The 18,775-nt window shown below is 40.2% G+C and overlaps 1 protein-coding gene across 2 annotated transcripts in view; it reads right to left on the reverse strand.

The window, feature by feature from the left end:
• Positions 1-17,514, reverse strand: part of mllt3 (MLLT3 super elongation complex subunit) — a 29,892-nt gene extending 12,378 nt beyond the window's left edge. For both annotated transcript variants that reach the window (XM_053861040.1, XM_053861039.1), the window contains exons 1-4: positions 17,367-17,514; positions 16,474-16,654; positions 1,792-1,874; positions 671-814 (exon numbers count right to left, since the gene is read on the reverse strand). In XM_053861040.1, the coding sequence (XP_053717015.1) occupies positions 671-814; positions 1,792-1,874; positions 16,474-16,654; positions 17,367-17,378 (420 nt within the window). In that variant the 5' untranslated portion in view covers positions 17,379-17,514. The remainder of the gene's footprint in view (positions 1-670; positions 815-1,791; positions 1,875-16,473; positions 16,655-17,366) is intronic.
• Positions 17,515-18,775: the final 1,261 nt, after the last annotated feature.

Below are 18,775 nucleotides of genomic sequence, written 5' to 3' on the forward strand. Positions count from 1 at the left end.
CAGGGCATTTTAGTGTTTCCCTCATCGTACAGCAGTTACTGAAGGCATCTTGATTAAAGCGGGCGGTGCAACAACAGGGTCGTTTTAAGCTTCACTTCCCAACAAACAGCATGCAACAGGCATGACCGAGCCCGGATAAACAGTGAACACCACTCTGTTATTGCATCACTCAGCATGACTGATAAAGGGTATGTGTCGCATTGCTAAGGTGCTTCATTTACTTTCGCACTTTATGGTGACCAGGGTCAACTCATGTGACTGGGACAGTGTTATTCGGTTTTCTGTTCCTTCTAAGAGGCACCTTACAGCAGGGTGTGTGAAGAGCTCCTGTATCAGCTGGGTTCTGATGCAACTGGCAGGAAATGCTACGATTAGAGTACAAACTGAGAGAGTGGCTGATTATGTCTTAGTCTGTTTGGACTACTTCAAGACAATATCCACCAAAATACATATAAAAGAAATGTGCTTCGTTGTTGGGAACTAGTTGTTTCATGTACACTGTGCAGCATACAAGATGGCAACAGTAGTTATTGCAGTATTGTAGTACCATACGACAACATGCGAGTTTTAGCAGTGGTATTAGTAGTTGATGTTTAAGAGGAAGTAGTTTGCAGCACAGAAACAGACAAAAAAACAACGAAAAAAGTAAAAAAAAAAAAAACCCTCTTACCCCTCTAGCCTTCAGCAGCTTTCGCCGAAACTCTTCAGTGGGGTTGTTAAAGGTAAGTTTCTCACAGCGGAGATGATTGACAGGCGGATGGCCCTCCAAGTGAAGGAACAGGTCGTAATCAAAGCGAACCTTCTTAGGTTCTTCCTGAAGGATGGTGGTGACAAGTTCAGAGGGAAAAAACAGTTACAACAACAGACATGCCAATGACACTTGCCTCACAGAAAAAAGTTTCTGAGGAGTTCGATTTTTTTTTTTTTATCTCAGGTCTCAGTGACCTCATGGTAAGACCAAAATATCAATGTAAAACATGTTGTCTTGCAACCCTGGGCTAGGACCGTTAAGTCCTAGGCCACGGTTTACGGTCAAGTGTGCAACTGGCTTGAGGATAAAGTTTAGCTGTGCAATTATACTAATTTCTTTTGCAAACATTGGTACATACCAGACTAAAAAAACATGAATTTCTGTAGTTCAGTCTTCTTGAAAAAGTGCAGCTGGAAAAGGCATTTATATTATAAATGGACATTATTTGAGTCATTTAGTAATTATCTTCCAGGAAAAGCATCTTCATAATTGGCCGACGAGAGTCAAGCTCCATACCAACTGCTCTCTGAATTGAACCTGCATCAGTAGTCTAGTAGCAGTAGTGTGTGAGGGGGTCTACATTTTCAGAGTTGGAGCACTGTTTCTTCGTCCTGTAGTGAGTCAGGCCATTTGCCAGGAGGAAGAGAAACTGAATTTTCAGGTTATGGCAATTCTCATAAAGCGGAATGAGCTTTACGACCGGCCATAAATAATTATGTGACACATTAATGAGGAGTATGCGGCTCAAGTAACAGGTGACTGGACGACAAGCTCTAAATAACAATTGCTTTGTTAATAATGATAAACCAGGCCATGATTACAGCTTTCCAGAATGGTTTATTTATAACACGGACGTCTGTCAGAGGCTGCTGTGAAATTATATGGGCACTCGGCAGTTCAGCAAAATGCATTTTTCTCAAGTTGATGAATAAGTTTGTCTCTTTACATGACAGCCACGAAGACAATGCGCTGACTTATGTTTGAAGTGGAAATGTAAAAAACATTTAAAACATAACACTGATAACAGCAGTCACATGTACCTTATTTTTGAAGTAAACTTCAATTGGCAAGATGAAACCCGCGTATCCAGACTCCTCCACTTTGTACGGTGGATCTTTGCACACTGAAAAGAAAAAAAAAAATGTAATTAAGATTTAAAGAATTATGGTGTTACGACTGTAAAACCTAGCATTCGTTTACTGACTACTTGTTATTTCTTTTAACCCACAAAAACATTTTCTTAATTTTTAAAAAATGCCAATATAGCCTGTACAAGTGAGCACAACAACAACACACCACCCAACCCTCATGGGGGCTTTTAGGAGAAACAAACAGCTCAAACCTTGTGGTGTTCTCCCATTAGGTTTTTTCCAGCCTTTTCCCCAGCAGACACCAGGGACCAATCAGACTGTCAAGTATATGTTCTGCCTACAACAGTTCACACTTATGGACGTGTCAAACCGTGAAAGTCTGGACAAGTGATGACAAATGACTCAGAATAAATCCACCGACACAATTTATGTGTTTTATTGTGCAATTCATTTGATGCTGACAGAGCTGCCTGCTGTGAAACACACTTTCAACAGCAGACAACAGAAAGTAGGAACTGCACGTATAACCAGTGCTGCAGCTAGCCGTGGATAAATGAGGATTATTTTTGGAAGAACAGCTCCTGAATGTCACCAGAATGACTAAGGTGACTCTTGATTATGAGCAAGATTTATTGGGTCTAAATGATGGAGCAGCGCACAAAGAAAAACAACCACTGACACCTGTAGACTATTCAGAGCAGACATACTAAATGGTTTAAGAACACAAATATCAAGGCCAAAATATACAATAGTCTGTAACAACAAAATCTTTCAAACCTATTCAGAAAATAAAAAATTCTCTCACATTACACTGAATTGAGAAATAATTTGGTCAATGAATCATACAAAAGAGACTATAGTGAGGATAAACAAATACGTTGAATGAATGTTTGAAAGGCAGCTTCCATTTTGATTCAGTCATCGTTGTTACGGACCACGCTTGGCATCAATCATCACCACTATCCTCAGTCTCACCAAACGTCCCACCTTTAAGTGAGCACTTGTGATTGATGGCATGACGACGCCACTGAGGTCGACCTCACCACTGGGGCCGAGCCATTAAAAACCCAACGCCGCTGAGCAAATATTATGGGTTGGAGTTAATTGTGTGAGTGGGTCAAGTTCAGTTACACGCAGCTAAATAAGCTCATTCACAAATGGTCTTTTTAGGAACCAGTGTTGAGTCAGCAGTGACTGGACACACCTGAAAATGGAAAAGCAAACTTACTCTAATGATCAAACACACAAACTGCCAGCATGTTTTTCTTCCTCACGGCATGACAAGGGTGATACACAGAAATGTTCCAAATAGAATAATTTTACAGTATATGACAATAAGCATCCTAAATTGTTCATCACAAACTATTTAACTGAGAACAGTTATAGCCCATTGTGTTTCCTCATAGAGCAAAGAAAGCACACACCTGAGAAATTAGATGTTCAAACACAGGGACAGCTACTCTGGAAAGTTAAAATTTTATTTTGAACCATAATCTCGGATACGAAAGGCTTCATCATGAGAGACATTTTACCAGAAATACAAGAAAAAGCTACAGACGACAGTGCACACCCTGGTGAAGAAAGTAGCCTGAATGGTGAAAAATAAACAAAACGCAACCAGAAAAAATATTGTGACCTGCCACAGCTCCATATGCTACAGACTATCAGAACAATTTACAGAAAACCTGATAATTTGGAGTCAAGATCTTTGAAAATGTCACAAAAAGTTACAATTGTATCAATTCTTAAAAAGCCAGAATGAAAACACTAGATTCCCCAGTGCTCAAAAGCAAAATCGGATTCCTTCAGAGCAAAGGGTTGAGGCAAAAATTGAAACGGCTTCATGGAGAGGTGACACAAAGGTTAATAAGGTTGAAAAGGTTACAATGATCTCGAAGAGTCTGAGATGCACAAAGAAATCAGTGACCTGTAAACAGTGCTCGCAAAAGCTTTCAAAGCTGGACAGGACTGTGTCTTTTATTCACATGGCCAAGGTTTAAACCAAGATGCCAATCACATAACAATGCCAGTCATTTTGCATTTGCCCTTTCCAAACAGACTCGTTTGTAATGAGGCTGGGCGACATCACAAGCTTATCCCGAAAAACAAAAGACAGAATGGGATGTAAGAGAGCCCTTGGTAAGTGGAGTGCCTCAAACATGAACTGCCAGAGGCTCATTATCTGTTAATCCGTATGGAAATACTCAGTTCAACATCCAGTACACAAGCGTGGCAGCTGGCCGCCCAAGGAACAGTAACCAGTGTTCTCTTATCCATGGAGTTGAACTCCACATTTATCTGCCTACATATTACAATAAAGTAGCACCACCAAATCTGTAATGATAAAAGGGACTATAACATCAGCTTCTTGGTTTATTACCTGATCAGGAATTTGACTGAACACAGAAAAAACACAACACTGTAGTTACAAATCTACAAGGAAGACAAGTGACAAAACTTCCACAGATGAGAGAAACTCCACTTCTAAACACCAATTCTGGACCCTTTGGACTGCATGGTCTAAGACAGTGTTTTAGGTTATCAAAGACTAGCGTGAACTTGGGGAATCTGTGTATCCATTCAAATTTCATAAATCAAATCAAGATTCAATTTGAATTGGATTTGGTTAGGGACAGTTCAATCATTTAATACTGATGCTTGATTACGGAAGATTTTTTTGTTATGCGTTTTTACCAAAAGGCAATCTACACACAGCACCAAAAACATTAAATAATCAATATCAGGCATTGTACAGGAATATCGATTCCGAACGAAATAGCAATTTTCAAAACCCAGCCCAACAGTACATCAATAGAGGGCTCCAGCTGAAGTTGAAAGCAAAATATCTTGTGAAAGACTCAGCAGCCACAATAGTAGTTCGAAACCTTAGAGTGGAAAAACATGAATATTAAAAACGATGTCTCAGATCAACATTAACACACATTGAAAGGATACATACAGGTGAACCCTACTGCCCCTCTAGGGACTGAGCTCAGGTGGAAGAAACAAAAAAGAGAAGTGGGGGTGACAGTTAAAGAAATGCTCAGAAGAATCACCAGAGTCACTTCTCCCCAGAGAGCCATTAGTAAAACAAGTGTGGTTGTTGTGAGATTAACTTTTCTCCTCAATCCATCTGCTTACTGATAATTGCCAACTGATGCTGGATAGTGGGCACGCAAAGTATGGCCAAAAAAAAATAGACAGAAAAATATATTTATTGGGAACAAACACAGTAGTCGAACTTCCAAATAAACAATTAAAAACAACCTGTCAAGCAAATACATCTGAGAGGATCCAAAAACAAAAAGCTAAGTGCATGGCCCTAAAAGTACCTCCATATCAGCCCTGTTACAATAAGCCTTGATCACGGTCACACTCATGGGTGGTTTACCAAAATCTGGCATGAACTACTTCAACAGTACAAAAAAAAAAAATCTACAAAAAAATCAAAACTACAAGGCAAAATTTCCAAATACGTTGCATCATTGTCTAACAGCACGACACTTAGTCCCAATGCATTCACTTGAAAACCATACTACACAACCATTCCTCACAAAAAAACAAACAAACAAAAAAAACCCACCACAGACTCTGGTGTCAGTGCATCTAGGCACCATAATTAAGATCTTATAGTTGCGACGTTCCCTCTGGAATCCACACCCACGAGACATCTTGACTTTGACACCTTCAATTCACTAGCTTAGTTACCTCATAACACATTTAATTGCATTAGCATGTCTATATTAAGATAATTTTGCTGAACAGAGTTGAATCAAAATGAAAATGAAAAACTAACTTGTAAAAGCAGATTTTGAATCTCTGCTGGTAGAACATCAGACCATCACAATGGAGCAGCACTGCAAAAGAGACTCTTGACGGGTAACATAGAGGGTGGGGGGAGGCTGCATAGGCTCCATTGAGAATTCCTCACCAGGTGGTAGGTGTTATTTTTGCTGTCCAACTCAAGAGGTTGATATTTTGAGCTTTTTCCTTTTAAGTTGCTTTTGGCAAAGTACCGCCCACATCAACGCAAGTTCCAGAGGGTTGTGAATCATCGAGGCAGTCCGGGTCCATATGTGCACCAAGTGTGCTCGCCTCGGAGAGCAAGACCTCACATGTGCAGACATGCTGGTGAGAAGATAGCATCGCCATTAAGCTGCTTTTTATGAACAAGGATATGGATTTCACTTTGTATTCATCTTCTTTTGAAGCAAAATAGTATTATTTAAGCGCAAGTTCTCGGTCTGCTCGCCACATACACTGAGAAGGACATGGGTGTAGTTATTTGTTGAAGTTGCACTTTTCAACTTACACTCACACATTTTGACATTTGTCAGGACTTTTCGAGGCAATTTATACAATAAACAATTCATGAGAAATGTCTTTAAGAAGCCAATCCAGTTTCCACATTCAAGTTCTTCGAGGAAGGATGTGGTGTGTGCTACTCTTACGTGAGCGCATGAAACTAGCGTAGTGCGGTTATTTGATACAGATGTGAAGATAATGGGGATGTCACTATTGCAGCTTTCCCTGGTAAATTTATATTTATTATGAGTTCATGGAACCATACATGTATTACTGTCTTTTTGCCAGTCGGATAATTTCACTGATTTAGGTAATTAATCATCGTCTGTAAAATTTCTGTAATCATATTTGCCTGAATTTATGAAGCCACAACTCATTTGCTAACTTTATGTGTCAACTACAATGAAATAAACAAGTTGCCAATCCCTGAAACAGTGCAAGCCCAGCGAGGGAGAAAGCAGAAGGCGGTAATGCTAATGTTCACAGACTGAAGGCATTGACAAGACATCACTGGTCACTGCACATGTACATTGACAATGACGACATGAGCATGCCGCAGTCCCCAGAGTTCTCTTGCAATAATGATAAATATACACAGCCAAAGAATGCATCCACCAAATATGGCTACCTGAGTCATGTACAATTAATGGTGGCACCAATAAAGTAGAGAAATCAAGTAATTGTGACCATTGTTTGGCAGAATGGACGTCTCGGTCCCGATGCCCGGCAAATGCCGCATCGCGCCATGCGTCCTGCAACAATTGTGAAGCAGCTACGGTTAATGAAACTCCTGTTAAGGACGATGGAGGCAAGGCAGGGCGAAGAAGTGAAGAGTAACGTCACAGGAGCGGACACTAATGCAGCATTCTGAGTCACAACAGTTGCGATAAGTGCTTGTTGGACATTATGAAAAACCATAATTATTTAGAAGTGGATACAAAGAAACGTTTAAGGTGAGTTCATGGAAGTGGTAGAGGAACCAAGCACTCCTTTAGACTTTCAACATCACACCAAACTACAGGGACTCAGTTGAAACAACGCTCAAGTAACAATTTTTGCAATTGAAGGACTGACATCTTCTCTTAATAGTCACACAAAATGACAGAAGAATGCTTGAAATGAGAGCTCACAGCTGACTGTATCAAAACAACAGAAATATGTTTGCATCCCAGCCACAAGTATGTGCTCAAAGAGGCTTTTCAGCACAGGTGGAAATACTGTCACCTGCATAACAGTCTGGTGTTGCAAGCGCTAAACTTTTAAGAATTGCATGATGATGGTTTAACATAGCTGCTAGATTGTTATTTATACTTTACATATCGATTTGATTATTTTATTATTGTTAAAAAAGGTTAAATAACCGCAAAATCTTGAGTCATTGAATAAGCGATTAAATAATAGCGATTATCATTTTTGCCATAACCGTCCAGCTCTACCACCAAATGTTCTGTAGCTGAAGCTGATCAGCAAAGCATGTTAATCTCTGTCCTACTCCATCTGCCATTTATTACATCCATTATCTATTAACTCTAAAACATTTCCTTCTCCTGAGGAGGGAGTGTTCCTTGTCTTGTTTGTCGCCATATTGCTCTTGTTGTTCAGTCTGTGCCCCTAAAAACCCTAACCCTCCATTTCCAAGTTGAGAGACAACAGGCGTCATACTGTCACATTCCATTCATTTGCCAATACCTTGTTCATCAAACAAAAACTTCAACTGCCCCATATTACGAGCGTTCCACTATCAACTAAATTAAAACATTTTAACACTGGGTCTATAGCTGGTGGAGCGGAGGAAGAAATATCCCGGCATAGCAGAGGGGAGGTGTTGTAAATGGCAGACAAATGTTTTACGGCAGGGGTGAGAGAGAAAGGAGTGACAGCCCATTTAAACCATGCATCAATAAACCACTTCCTCCCAGCGCCTTTCATTGACTGAACCCAGGGAGAGCCAGCATTTACAGCTCACTTCCTGTTATTTGGTGGTGGGTGCCCTGGCGATCGGCACCTCCTCCCGTTCTTTCATGTCTGCAGCTTTCCTTGTTACTTGCTTTCTTTGTATCCCTGAAGTTTGGAGGAACAGTTAAACAATAATAGCTCAATCCCTAAAAGTCTCGGATTTTGGCCAGAACTAGGACTAGGATTGTAAAATATTTATTTCAGACCATGTGTGGCGAGATCCACCAGGTTATGAAGATGAACATCCATATTATTGAAAATAAATGCAAATCTTTAACTGTGTAGACAAGAAATGATGTTCTTAAAGATGGCTGGCTGGATAGACCACGAGCAGTGATTGAATGGTTTTCATGGTTTGGTGCCAAAGAAGAATGAATGGAAGACGGGTCTGAGATCGCAACTTAATGAATGGATGTTACATTATTGCTTATTTTGACAGCTAACTGATTGGATAACGTTCCGAATTATTGATTTGGTTGATCGATGGACGAGTGCATTAGGATTTGAATAAAAGGAAATTGAACAAAAGAATACTTAAAGTTATACATCAGTGTAGTAAATCAATTTGACTGGAAGACTGGAAATAATGGTAAAGAGATGAAGACAAACTTCTAATCTAAACTCATTGTAGTGCAGGAAAATTACTTGGATGCTTAGGTAGTTGCACACACAAAAAGAGTACATGCAGAGGAGTAAAAGTAGGTTCAGTAAGTTCATCATGATGAAAACGTGAAAAATAAATTTCACATTTAAATCAAACTGTAATTCAAATCAATTAAAATGTGGGTCTACCTCCCCTTGTTGTCAGGAGCCGATAGCAGGGGGGCTTTGAACAGGGCCTGTCCCACAGCTGGATGCTGCGTCTGACGCTATTGCAGACTCTGTGGTGCAAGAGTGGGGGTGGTGTGGCACTTTGGACACTTCTTTAGAGTGATTTTTGTATCACCTCTTATGTCCTGATCAGGGAAAAAAAAAATCCACATCTGGCTGAATTGCTTTTATTTCTGTTCAAGAAAATAAAATAAATAAAATATTATAAAGAAATAAAGTTGAATTTTAAAAATGAAGAGGGAGACAACTTAGTGGAATATTTGATATTGATAATGAATAACCGATGATAGCTGCATATCTAAAACAATAGGAGTAGGAGTGAGTTCAGGAGAGACACTGTAGCCTCAATGTGGGGATATCATCCACCTCATGTTCACATTTGCCCCAGTGAAAAGCAGGGCATTGAGTGAAGCAGCAGCATTGGCGTGATATTTCGACAGGAAGATCTTCATCTATGTGCAGGTCATTGCAATGACTTGACTTATGTGGTATGAGCACACAAGCCTCAAATTAAGCAGGCGCGGTAAAGAAGGAAACTTAAAAGGTTTCATTTGAGCACTCCACGGAGCCCTGAAGACGGCCGGAGGCTAACATGTTGGCTCAATCACGAAGGCATCAATCTCCTCCTCTATGTGTGTATGCACACACTGTAAGGCGCTTACGGTGTCGCCAATTTGGCTGACAGTGCACTCTTTCTTCTGCAGAAAGAGGATACGCTTTTGCTAACAACACTTTCCCTCAAGTGTTGCTGCCAAATCCAGTAATAGATCACATTCATTTCAAACAAACTTTTACTTTGGTATGCAGCTTTGGACAATAACGGTCTCCAGATCTGTTAACAGAATTGAACATTTTAAAAAGGAGCATGACAAGGATTTGTACAGTCACAGTACCAAGATTTACTGCCAGTACAAACCAACACATTAGTAGGGTTGGGAACTGTGTACTGGATCTACAGCTCCAAGTTGGTTTGAAGCATTTGGTGCATGTGTATATTTGCAGAATAGAGAGAGAAGAGCAGCAACAACAACAGGCGTACAACATCAGCAGTTACTTTTTTACCAACCTTTTTTATTTAGTGTGGTAGAGCGTTTGATGAGAGTGTGTCTCTCCAGACATTTGTGAGTCATCTGACACTTGGTCCATCTTGGTAGTTTTTTGGAATGTGCTTTGCAAATTGAAAGATCAAGTGCTGTAACTTGTAGTTAGGCTGGTACCCACACAAAACAAAACAGCCTTTCTTTAACAATCGTCAACTTGTTTAGACATGTTTGGTCAAAAAAGTGCTAGAGGAACACGGCAATACCAAAAGTAATTTTGGCACAAACAACAATAATCGTAAACCTCTTTGGAGCATTAGTGAACAAACCAGACACAAAATTACAATTCTTCAGGAAGTTTGGTTGGAACATTAACATTCCTGCACCAAAAACTTTTCACTTTTTCTACTTTGGCCCCGCATACGTCTAACCAGAAAGCGACAATGGTCTAAAATATCAGACACACCTTTGTAGAGATGCCATCTCCTATTTAGATTAAATGGCAGCTTGGGCCCTAAATGAGGCGCTTAAGCAGCATGAGACTCTGCTGCCTGTTGCCAAAATAGCACCCCCCTCCGCTGGTTGCAAACAGCTTCTTCTGACCCTGGAACAGACAAGGCCATTTGGCTGTCACCATGGCAACGCCTCAACGCCAGGCCTGCTAACAACACGGCAATAATGACGCAGAGTGGCAGCTTAACTGCCTGGTGGTTTTACTTATGGGAGTCTGGCGGTTTATCTCAGCAGCGCAACAACACAAATTCTCTGCACTATTATAATAATTTTTTTCCTGCTATATTTTTTAGATTGCAGCTGAAAGATTCTCATCCAGGATGCAATGGAGACAAAAATAAATACATACATGAATACATAAATAAGTTACATGCAATGCCCTTAAGAAATGTTTGCGAGCTGATATTAGGTCAACTGGTGAACCTTGAACGCTATTTTAAAAGCCACAAACATTTCCTGGTTTCACCCTTGAGAACTTGTGGTTACATTAAGTGACGCCGGAAACGCTTTACAAAGTCAGACATTACTCTTATAGAACCACTTTTTTCGGTCAAAAGTAATCTAGCATTAATAACGCCAATTCCAACTCAGAAGTCAGATTAAAGTTACTTGACATTGTGTTACTGTTTTCGTCAATTTCTGGAAGCGAAATATCGGGTATGACGTCATGTGCGGGCACGTCAATCACGTTTTCAGCATGCAACCAGTTCATGCATCAATTTGCCGGCAACACGGAGGTAAACCATAGAGGAGTGAGGAGAGACATGCGACTTTGAATCAATATCTGCCACAGATGACAGTTTTAATACTCAAGGACCCATGGATGCGCAAAAAGTGTTTTTTGTTTTTCCTTTTTTGATTTACAGAAAAGGCTCGAATTTGTGGTTTTCACAGGGAAGACTCAGATTTGTTGCTTGTTTTGTGTGTGACTTTAGGTCCAAAGTCTTCGTACAGTATGTCAAAATAAATTGACACACAATTCCCACAACTGAGAATGTTCCGAAAAATTGATCCCAAACATCGCAGTTTTTGAACTTGGATACAATGGAAAAAATAAAAATGCTGGACGCCAAAGGGTTCAGGTTTGTTCTTAGCTAGTGCTGCAATGATTGGTGGGCTGGCTGATTTGTCACTGCTGATGTAGCCATCTACAATGTCATCATGACGCGCTGATCAAATGGAAAACGTGCATCAGATCAGTATGGGCAAAAAAATGACGCTCGGAGCACCCCTGTGGTTGCCTCGCTTCAAAAAACACAACCTCAAAATTGACAGTCAATGTGAATCAATATTCCTCTGCATGGCCCTAAATCTATTATTTTATTATGTTGTATCTATAGTACAGCTTGTTGAGCCAGAATGTAAACAAACTAAACATTAGGCCATCCTATCTATTATTTTTTTTATTACGCAACAGGTCAGTGGGTTCAGCTACTATTTACAGCATAAGTTCTCGGAGAAGCTCTTTCACAATCAAGCAAAATTGTTGTTGTGACTGAACAAAACTGAAAGTGAATTGAATCATGATTCGAATGAAGCCCTGGATAATCGAATATGAATATGAATACCCAGCTCTCTACAAAAATAACAGTCTCTGGTAACCTTTATTGCTACAACAACAGTTGATGGAGCCTCTTCCTTCAGCAGGCATTTGTTTAGTTATTTTTTTCTTATGTCATCTAGTAAACAAGTTGAATGTATTCATGCCATCAACTGGAAGTCAGCAAATAGTGTGAAATACTTTTTATTTTATTTATATACAGCAGAATACTACAGAAAGGTTGAGGGAGCAGATGCAGGAGAATGTAAATCACCACCCTTCAGAACTAAATAACTGCTGGAACAGAACGCTGACAAACTCATTTTTCTTGAGCAGCTTCACAAGTGAATGCAGGGTGTCATTCTTCCTGAGCCATTACGGTTGGCCGTGTTTCAACTGGAAAAGCACCAGCTTCCGAAGACTTAACAGGTCAGGAAATGCTGCTCCTTACAATCTATCATTGTATGAAATGAGCTCAGACACCTGAGGAGAGCGCAATTAGGCACGACCCGATTGCACATGTCAGCATGACTTGTCCGGAGCTGTATTCTCCTGCTGGGCCCACTTCAGACGATCAAACTTGGATTAGAAGAAGCAGCAGCAGCAGCGTATTGTGTCAAATAACAAGTAAGCTAAATCAAATACTCGACACATAAAAGCATGCGTCTTCAACGAGCGTTCATCAAGGTTTCTGGGCCGGAGTCGGCACCGGCATTCTTTCCTCAAGAGGCAGACAACAAAGCTCCTCAGTCTTTGACTAGAAGTGCATCATATTCAGTTGCGGAAATCAATGATCACATTCTTGCGTTTAGCTTTTTAAGAGCCAGTGGGGCAAATGAAAATCCAACGCGTTCACTCTGATAAAATGGTTACTAATGAGAACTTTTTGATTAAAATCCAAAAATCATGTCTGAAAATTATATCCTGATTAAGCCTGGCAAAAAATAATTCGAACCATGGAGTCTTAAGCCCTCCAAACTACTCAAGCAAAACTCTAGACATCAGAACTTGCATTAAACAAGCATTCTGACTCCCTAAGGATTGAAGCACTCTCTTCTCTCAGTTTTATCCACTGCAGTTGCAGCAATCCCATTTTCATGACTAACTTTCCTTAGCACCCACATCCCATTTTTCTTACGTTCAAGCACCTCTCTTCTCTGATCAGGAGATTACAGTCATGCTGCAATCTCCCAGGACACCCAAAAGGCGTCATGTTCTAACAATTTGTTTATTTCATAATGTTGGCCAGTGAAAACTCATTGCCAACATACCTCACAAATATGCATTTTTATTTGTTTAGCAGCTGCTTCAGCCCAAGTGAGCTTCAACGTGGTTGACAAAAGGCAGAGATTAAAAAGTCTTTTTCCTTCCAGACTAAATATCAAATGTGAGTTTCTTCACATTTGTCATCTGATTAGATTCTATGGGGGTCACAATTTAACAACCAGAGACTCTGCATTTTGTGTTTAAGCTGGTATCTGCTTTAATGGTGTGGGGCCTGTGGCTTCAAAAAAGGCCAGTGATTGTCTGGGGAGATGCTTGAAATGATCTTGCCATTTGTAATTTTGACGGTGCAATACACAATTCAAAAGGAGTAATAATAAATTACTCGATACAAATAGATATTAAAAAAAGGGGGAAAAAACAGCACAGATGTCACTTCAGCCCATCATGATGATGTCATATTGCCTGCACTGGTTATTTAGTATTTATCATCACCTCTTTCCTCTTTAATTCAATGGATATCAACTGCTACACCACCACAGTAACTTCCTTCAGATCCACCCACCATTGTGCGTTTTGTGGACTTTGTTCAAGTCCATTTGTCTATCTGGAAATGCAGTTGTGTAAATGCACGTGGTGAATTTATGCAGTTGAATTGCAACCTGTAAGGCACTTGTATGTCAAAGTACCACTGTACTTAATACATGAAGTAGGACAGGCATGAACAACTGAAGGGCTATGAGTAACATTCCGCTCCCAACAGGAATACATACAGCCCTGCAGCATGATTCCAAAATGTCCCACCATAATATTGTGGGAAAAATAGCTCTCCTGACACTCCCATAATGCACTGCAACAACTCGTATAAGATGCACATGATCATAGCTAAAATCTAATTTGCATTCCACATGGCGGCGGTCTGTTTTAGACAAGTTTGAATTGCACTGTATTTTTGGTTGCATCCACTACCAGTTTTTCTACAATCACCTTGTAAATATTGCAAATGTATTCAATTAATAATAGATGAATTAATATAATATTTCAACGTTTTGTTGTACTGCTAACTAGCTGATGTCCTTGTGGAAGAACAACCTTGTAGTGGCCCCAGTGGAGGAGGCAACAACAAGTACAACATTCCATGTATAATTTGAATTTCCAACAGACAATTGATGTATTTGTCCTTCAAATAAAATCCAGTGTAATTCAAAGAAAAAAAACTTATTTACTTCACTGTATGCAGCTAACACACACACACACACACAAACAAAGGGAATATGCATCATTTTGCTCCAACACATCACACTATTAATCTTCATCATGCCCAGCAAACAGACAATCATAGTCAATGAAATGTTGATGATGAAATGGTGTGGAGTTGAAAATCAGATTAATTCCCATCTAATGCCCTTCATTTACACCTGCCCATCTGAAAGGATGCACACACAGAATTGCAAAAATAACGAAACGAACTTGAGCTGCAAAGTGTCGTGAAACTGAGATTTAGTAGTGGGCGTGCTCCAGGCACTGCGGCGTGTACGAGCAGATTGTCTGCAGAGCTTCACAAAACCTAAAAATCTGAGTCGAGCAAGTTCTGCTTGTCACTCCCCCACCTTCAAGCAATGCAGCTGCCCCAAAATACATTAGGCACACACACAGCGGTTTGTCTGTGACCAGCCAAAAAGCTGTGTAGCATTAAGTGTTGACATTACAGCCACGTACAGTAAATGTTTATACTCCAGCTAGAGAAAGTTAGCTAACCGCAGAGGCTAATTTTGCAAGGCAAAATCATGCAAGGAGTTTGACAATGTCGGTTAATGACACTAACCACAGAATACAGACGAAAGACGAATCCACAACAAGCATTGGTCAGTAAACATGAAGGTTGAGTTCTCACTGAAACAGCCTCTTATTGACTCCTCTCTTTCAGAGAACCAACTCAAAAGATGAGGACAAGATGAACCCTCATGGCCGAGTCGTGTGTGTTATTGTGGCTAAAGGCAAGTGTAGCAACTGGATATCAAAATACAGCCTTTGGTCGTTGATAACTTATTGACTACCATCCTGCAGATTGAAAGCCTCAGTTCAGCGGAGGGCTGAAGTTGATGAGTGGATAAGCCAACTGAAAAATAATTAGGAAACACCATGCTGTCTTGACCCCTCCAAACTGCAGAACTCAAATCGGAAGCTGACCAAGACGACCATCCTGACTCCATGATAGCAGTCTTAAGAGAGTCTTTTGCTTCAGATTTATCTCTCCACTGCTATGATTGTACTTCCAACCTGTCAGACTTGGGGGGAAGGGGACTATTGACTCTGGACTGATCCAACATGTTCAATACATCATGAAACACAGTAGAAAAACAAAGATTTAACACCCTTATTCAACCCATAAGAATCATCATGTACACCCCAAATACGATTGAAAGAGTCAAGATAGAGTACATACAGTATTAAATAATAAAAGGTGGTGATAATACAATGTGCCTGCAGCAAAGACTGATCCAGCTACATAAAACATGTCAACTGTTATTGAGACAGAAGACATTATCACGATTCTCTGGAACAGCAGAGCCAAGCATTAAGCACTTTTCTTTTGTGAGAGATAAATCATATTTTTCTCTGAGTTACTCATTGATAAAATAACTTCATCTTTGCTCGACTCATTCAATGGTTTGGTTTGCAAATGCATATGTTATAATAGACACATCTTACATAAGAATAAATGTCAACCATCAGTCATTGAAGTCAAATCATTGAATCTTGTTTAAAAAAAAATGAAACAAAAGGCATTCAAGATGTTTGAACATTTTGAGTCATCATTATGTTTACAGTCCTGGAGCAAACAGTCCTGAGCCAAACCTTCTGCTAAAAAATGGCATTTTGTTGTACAAAAAAAGCTGACAAACCCATTTCACCTATTGAACATCATTTAAATAGAATCAAGGATTGCATGACATTTTCCATTGTGCTGACTTGGAAAACCCAAAACTACTTTTGGGCACATGCAGTGGTTCTGCCTGAATGTGGAGGCTGAGTGTCAGCTCCGGTGACTCAGTGCTTTGATCAAGGACACATCAGGATGGTGCTTCAAACACTCTTTCTTTCTCTCAGATCCAAAATCCAGCTGCCCCGAAGGAACCCAGATGACCCACAACCCACCAATTTTTTTTTTTTTAAAGAAAAGCAAACCCACACAGAACTCATAGAAGCATCAGCACTTACCTCGTTTAGGTTTGGGAAAACTTTCGTGCAAGTGAAAAACAACTTTCTCCACAAAGTGCTGAATATTGCTTTGCTCTGGTCCACGCACAAACACCATCCAGTCGTGGGTGAAGCCTTCCACAGTGGGTTTCTTACGGACCTGGGCACGGTGACCGAGTTCTAGTTTGACCTGAACGGCACCCTGCGAGGGGACATGACTGTTAAAATCTGAATGTAGGAGATTATTTATATATATATATATATATATATATATATATATATATATATATATATATATATATATATATATATATATATATATATATTGCAGTTTGTCACACATCTAAATATAAGTGAAGAGTTATGAATACTTACTAATCAAATTGAAATGAATATTTTGTGAGTGATCAATGGCTTAACTGCAAAAATAAAGTTTACACAAAGAATTGCAAAATGAATCATTAACTGACGAGTCATGTAACTAAAGAGTGATACTGAGTTCACCTGCTGTAGATTTTTTTTTCCTAATGAAACTAACTAAATAGTTTTTTCACAGAAACGGTCTTCTTCATACAAAAGCACGGATGGCTGTTGCATGTTGCGCTCTACAGTGCTCTAAGAGATAATGCCAAGCCACTTAAGTCCCTAATATGGCTGATATTCACACGCCGTTACAGGTTATTAGCGTGACGCTAACATTGAATGTTGCTTTGGAAGAATTCTCCTCGACAATAACTCCCTGACAGAGAGCATTTCCCCAAAAGTTGTAGTATTTCCAACGGGCTTCCTCGCTAGACGCCACCTCGCTTCTAGCTACCTCGGGGATTAGAAAAATCCATGTTGGAGAGTGGAAAAACATCCAAACGTTCCATAAAAGAGAGGTGTCAGCAGAGCCTGTGGAAGCGGCTACTCACCGAGCTGGCCATCCTTGAGGCCCCTGACTGTTATTTCATGGAGAATGAGTTTGCAGTGAGTGGAGTGCAGGCGAGAGCAGCTTGCTCATGACGGCGGACATGGTGACTCTCTCCTGAGCTCCACTCACGTCCAACACTTTTCAAAGGCAACACCGGCTGTCAATGTTACGAGACTAGCCTAGGAAGTTCCGCTTACGACTTTCAAAATAAATCTATTTACTTTTCCGAAAGATAAGAAATAGTAGCTGGCATTGTTGTTGTCGTAGCTAAGGTAATTCATAGCATATTTTGTTAATTTTACACAGTTTTATCACATGTCCATCCATTTTCTTCTCCCCTGACATTAAGGAACTATCTTCTCTGATGGGACCGCAGTACAACCAGGCCCTTTATATTCAGATTTTGTTCGTTTAATTGTTTTTTTTTATTCTGGCACAACTTAATTTTGGCTAGCAAATGTTGACTTTGTGACCTTTACTTGTTGTAGGCTGAAAGAAACAAGCATTTTTTGTGTTTGTGTCTGTACATAGGCGAGAGCAGGAGACACCCTGGACAAGTCACCTGTACATCACAGGTCACATATAGACCAGTAGTCTCACTCTTACCAACAGTTAACCTCTACTTGTTTGCACTGTGGGAAGAAACCTGAGTGATTATAGGAACAGTCCATGAGGGGAAACTGAACTCCACGTAGGCGCAATCGCCACCCCTCAAGCTTTAGTTGAGTGAGCCCTAGTTGCTTCTATAAATGTGTTGATTTAATGTAAAGCAAAGCCATATTACTTTATGATTAGTGGTTATAACTTATTTCACCACACACTTACGCAGTCATTTCAGGCTGGGGTTATTATTTTGAAAAAACATTCTGCCGTTTCCGTTCGGGAACGGGCTAAATTCAGTTGTCTTGTTGTGTCACTGGTTTAAGCGCACGCGCAGCTAGTTGGGTCCGCCGGGTTCGGAGACGGAGCACGAGACGCCGAAGGCCAATAAGAGAGCAGGAAACTCGAGAAAGCATCCAATCAGGAGGCGGGAGGCTGTTGCCTTCAGGTTTCATCGGAAAAATATTGCCGAGGATAACGATGAAGAGATTTTAAAACTCTGTTTTCACATTCGCCCCGTTGTCTTAACAATAGGTAGGTTTGTTGATGTGAGTTCAACAGGCTGCCAAAGTATAGCGTGTGTCACATTTATGGACTAAATCAATTTTCAAATGCATATAAGTCACACTTAATCGCATGTTCCGTCAGTCTCCGACTGTCTGATCGATGTCTAGTAGTAAGTAACCTTGCTGACAGTAAGTCTGTCGTGTCGCCTGTTCATTTCATCATTTTGTTGAGCGTATTTCTCAACGCAACGGTGACCTCGTTGAGTCTCGCAGATGACGTGTTGCCGTCTCTTTCTCACTAGAA

The sequence above is a fragment of the Synchiropus splendidus genome, chromosome 3 (genome assembly GCF_027744825.2).
Source record: "Synchiropus splendidus isolate RoL2022-P1 chromosome 3, RoL_Sspl_1.0, whole genome shotgun sequence".
NCBI classification, from domain to species: Eukaryota; Metazoa; Chordata; class Actinopteri; order Syngnathiformes; family Callionymidae; genus Synchiropus; species Synchiropus splendidus.